Source organism: Styela clava, chromosome 5, assembly GCF_964204865.1.
Source record: "Styela clava chromosome 5, kaStyClav1.hap1.2, whole genome shotgun sequence".
In the NCBI taxonomy this organism is placed as follows: Eukaryota; Metazoa; Chordata; class Ascidiacea; order Stolidobranchia; family Styelidae; genus Styela; species Styela clava.
In genome coordinates, this window is record NC_135254.1 from 13,488,229 (window position 1) to 13,492,103 (window position 3,875).

Here is a 3,875-nt window from a genome sequence, read left to right on the forward strand (position 1 = left end):
GCCCGCGGGCCGCAGATTGCATACCCCTGCTTTAGACCTAATCATGATGGCATCGTAAGTTAAAATCTCGGTTTCAAAGCCCATGCACGCCGCCATTTCACCCATGCTGTAATAATATTGGTAGACAATGTCGATCATTTCAAACAATTGTAGCTGCTTATTGATACGTCGTACAGAAAGCTCCGTGGATGCAAATGTTCCTGTCTACAATATCCACGGATGCAAACGTTCGCAGGTGCAATCTGCATGGGGTGCTGAAATATGTAGGTTTAAAAGTGCTTCCACCACAATTGAGATCTACTTCTATAATATAGGTATTCAAAGTTTTTGTAATTTTTACAGAAACCGTATAAATTCTGAAGAAGGGTATTATATACTGATATCGTCATTTGGCACCCTCGTGATGCCATTCTCGAATCAATTTTCACGAAATGGCCAAAATCTCGCCCCATTGACTGACGAGTTCGCCTTGTCTGCGCGGAAATTAAATCACAGTATGTAAGACTTGATTCACCCCTTCGATTTTGGGTTGCAGCGATTGTTTCATACCTGTCACTAGTCACGGATCAAACTGTTTCTCTGTTCACAACTAATGTGATGAAAAAGACAATCCAAAACAGCTTAGGGTTGATCCAAGGCTTGAGATAAGCATGAACACTGAACATACTTAAAAGAAGGGTGGAGTAAACGTTTATCACATTATATAAAAGTGTATTTCAACTAGAGTTGCAAAATCGACACAAACACAATTAGCAGGAAACTCATCTATAAAGTTCAATTGACCAGGTTGTATGATCAGGAAGTAATATTATCACTACAAACTACTACTTCAACCATAAAAATTGAGAATATACTATTCACAAGCATACATAATCACTTATTATAGAACTGCTTCATTGAAGAATTTGGGACTGCGAGAACACATAGTAATCACTTTTCATTTTCTTGGTTCTCTGATCTATGTGCTGCATAAATTGATAGAGGATTACATTTGAGATTTGATACCAACAACATCTTCCCAAGTGTGCAGAAATCATAACACAATGAGATTGCATATTGTATAAAAAAAATTATGCAACAGTGGTTGGACGCCACATAGAAGATATCATCAAGACTTCTGTTCAATCAAGTATAGTATAAATATGAAATAAAGTGAGACACTACACTAGTGTAAAGTAAACTAATAATGATAATAGTAAAATCAATCCAGATGACCATGAAAATCGATTTCAACAATAATCAAATCATGCTAATAAGTTTCTATTAGCATAATTTTATATAAAATATAATGGGTCGGATGTTTAGACTGAGCAATGAGCATAATAGATTTTGTTTGACTTACATGATCATTCCACTATCATAATTGTGATTACCAATGGCTCTTGTAGTTGAATTTAGCTTTGACAAGATATCTTGCTCTGATTTGAGCAACATCATAAACAATATACTCATTGTACATCAGGTATCTATTGGTATTATCAGAAACAGCTTTAGGTTTTCCTAGTGGTGCGAGAGTTCCACAATCCATAGTGTGATAGCCTTGTGGATCCGGTTCTTCGCGTCCCAATCCTTTAGTACTATGCTTTCCTTTCGGTAATTTGTTTGCATCGTAGTCTGCATGAGTTTTGTCATTTGTGTTGCCAAGAGCGACTTCGCATAGAAGTAGAAAACCAGATGGTTGACGGTGGTTTGCATGGCAGTAATTTGCAGATTTAGAAATCATGTCTGCAAAATAGACTCCTTTGCCAAACATATATCCTGTTGAAGGGGCTTCAGGTGGAGCAATTCTCAGACCTTGTTTTAATATTCCACACCAATTAGTCAAACGAGATCCATGCCACAGTAGCATTCTATTCCCGATGTCTTTCTTGAATCTCTGCTCCTCACCCTCTCTCTCAACCTTGTATACATTTTCTAGATCAAGAGCATACTGATTATGAGTGGAACCATGTGAATTACTGACATACGTCTTTACCATTTTATATTCATCATGGGTTTTATCCAAGGGTTCAAGCTTACAGTCAAGAGATTGATAATGAAGATCTTTAATGTTAACATCATCAGTTTTATCATCATCTTCATCCATCATTTGTATTGCAATTTGGATGTCACTAAGAGCTTCTAGTAGTTGAATCTTCAATTTCAGCTGAGCAGGAGTTCTGATCAAAGGTGGAACTTTCATGCCAAAGTCGTGAGGAATTCTTGTGTAAAATTCACTGCATGCATCAGCTAACTCACGGCCATATTTATTTTCTTGATGGCATTTTTCTATTTTTTTCAAGGTCTCATATCCTGCTTTTATCTGCTTGCTTGTTAATTTTCCTAGTGGTGCTTTTTTGACATCAAATTCTAATTCTTTTACACAAGCTTCGAATTCTTTCACATCAAAAATAAGATCGATGACTTCTTGAAGACGCTTGTCCAATTTTGATTCAACTTCTTCTCGTTTCTTTTTCTTCTCATCATCAACTTTCTTTTTGTCATCTTTCGTGTCCTCCCCATAATCCATTTCAAGTAAATCATATTTTCCTGGTATTTTTATGAAAGAGGGTGTATTCCATATATTCCCTGTTTTGTCACGAAATTTTTTCTCAAATGTAGTCTTGGCCGCATCAAGATTACCTCCATGGCGTTTAATAGCTGTGCCAGCAATTTTTCCTACTCTACCCCATCTAAACCATGTCACATATTGCGGTTGAGTATCTTGCTTCAGTATTTGTAAAATATAGTATTTATTGTTGTTGAAACCAATATTTGTTTGGTTCAACATTGCATTGTATATCGAATTTTGCGTTTGATCAATATAAACATGATATCCAGAGGAACATTCTGCACAATGTTCATCTACTGGAACAGACCCAGAAAATGTAAGCTTTTTTATATCTGCTTTTTCCTCTGAAGAAGATGCTTTCGAATCTGGTTCTTGTTTGACTTTTGTATTTTCCTTTTTGACCTTAACATCAGGTTTAACAGTTGCAGTATTTTTAGTCTTTTTTCCCTTACCAGCAGATTGTTTTGCATCGTCATTCGGATCATCCTTCTTGGAATTATCATCATTTTTACCTCTTTTTGGTCTAGATGAAGCTACAGCTTGTTTTGCTTGCCTTTTTCTAGGTGGCATTTTTAGGGTGCAATTTATTTTGTTGTTTGATCTACATATACAGCTATAATACGATATCAGGATATAAATTCAATATTCAGTTTTAACAGATTTTCCATTCAATTCTTTATCATTCAACACATTATTATGACCCTTATTATTAATTATAAGGTTATATCAATTCATAAAATATTGCATATTTTCCATTGGGGGTGCCAACTTTGAACTTGTTTGAAATTGTTTCACTGCTTATATAAGCTTTTCCAAAGTAATACAGTCATTAATTGATATATACTTTGACCCGTTACCTATGGAGTATCAGCGAAAACAGTGCAATTGCAGAATTGGCATAATCAAAGCCATCTATGGTATAAAGAGGACATAAAATTACAGAGTATAAAAGACAGATAGGGGTTTCACATCTCATAGAAAATAGTCATAAGAGAATTAGGCTATTTTATTGCAGGATTACTGTTTACAGGTTTAAATTTAATTTTAAATAAACTAATACAGTATCATATTATATTAAATTTTTGCAAAGGCAAAACCCTAACAGTATGATTTACAACACATAGTCTACTGGTGGTACTGGATAATGGCAACTAAAAAGCATCTCAGGTTTGTAGTGCAGCATTATCTCAGTACCTTGTGATAATGAAAAACTGACCTCACTCTTGACCGTTTGAATGCCTTATCCCTAAATTGTCATTCTTTTACACCCTGCAGGTGCTTTTTTTCAGCATGCTGTCATGATAAAAAAAATAAACTTCTGATT

At 35.1% G+C, this 3,875-nt stretch overlaps 1 protein-coding gene across 1 annotated transcript; it reads right to left on the reverse strand.

The window, feature by feature from the left end:
- Positions 1 to 697: 697 nt before the first annotated feature.
- Positions 698 to 3,875, reverse strand: LOC120344738 (poly [ADP-ribose] polymerase 2-like). Its single transcript, XM_039414050.2, has one exon. It carries the CDS (start codon positions 3,119 to 3,121, stop codon positions 1,370 to 1,372), a length of 1,752 nt encoding a protein of 583 aa, XP_039269984.2. The 5' UTR covers positions 3,122 to 3,875; the 3' UTR covers positions 698 to 1,369.

What these genes read in the sequence shown, in the direction of transcription:
- LOC120344738 (XM_039414050.2), bottom strand. Translation starts at nt 3,121, where the DNA reads ATGCCACCTAGAAAAAGGCAAGCAAAACAAGCTGTAGCTTCATCTAGA.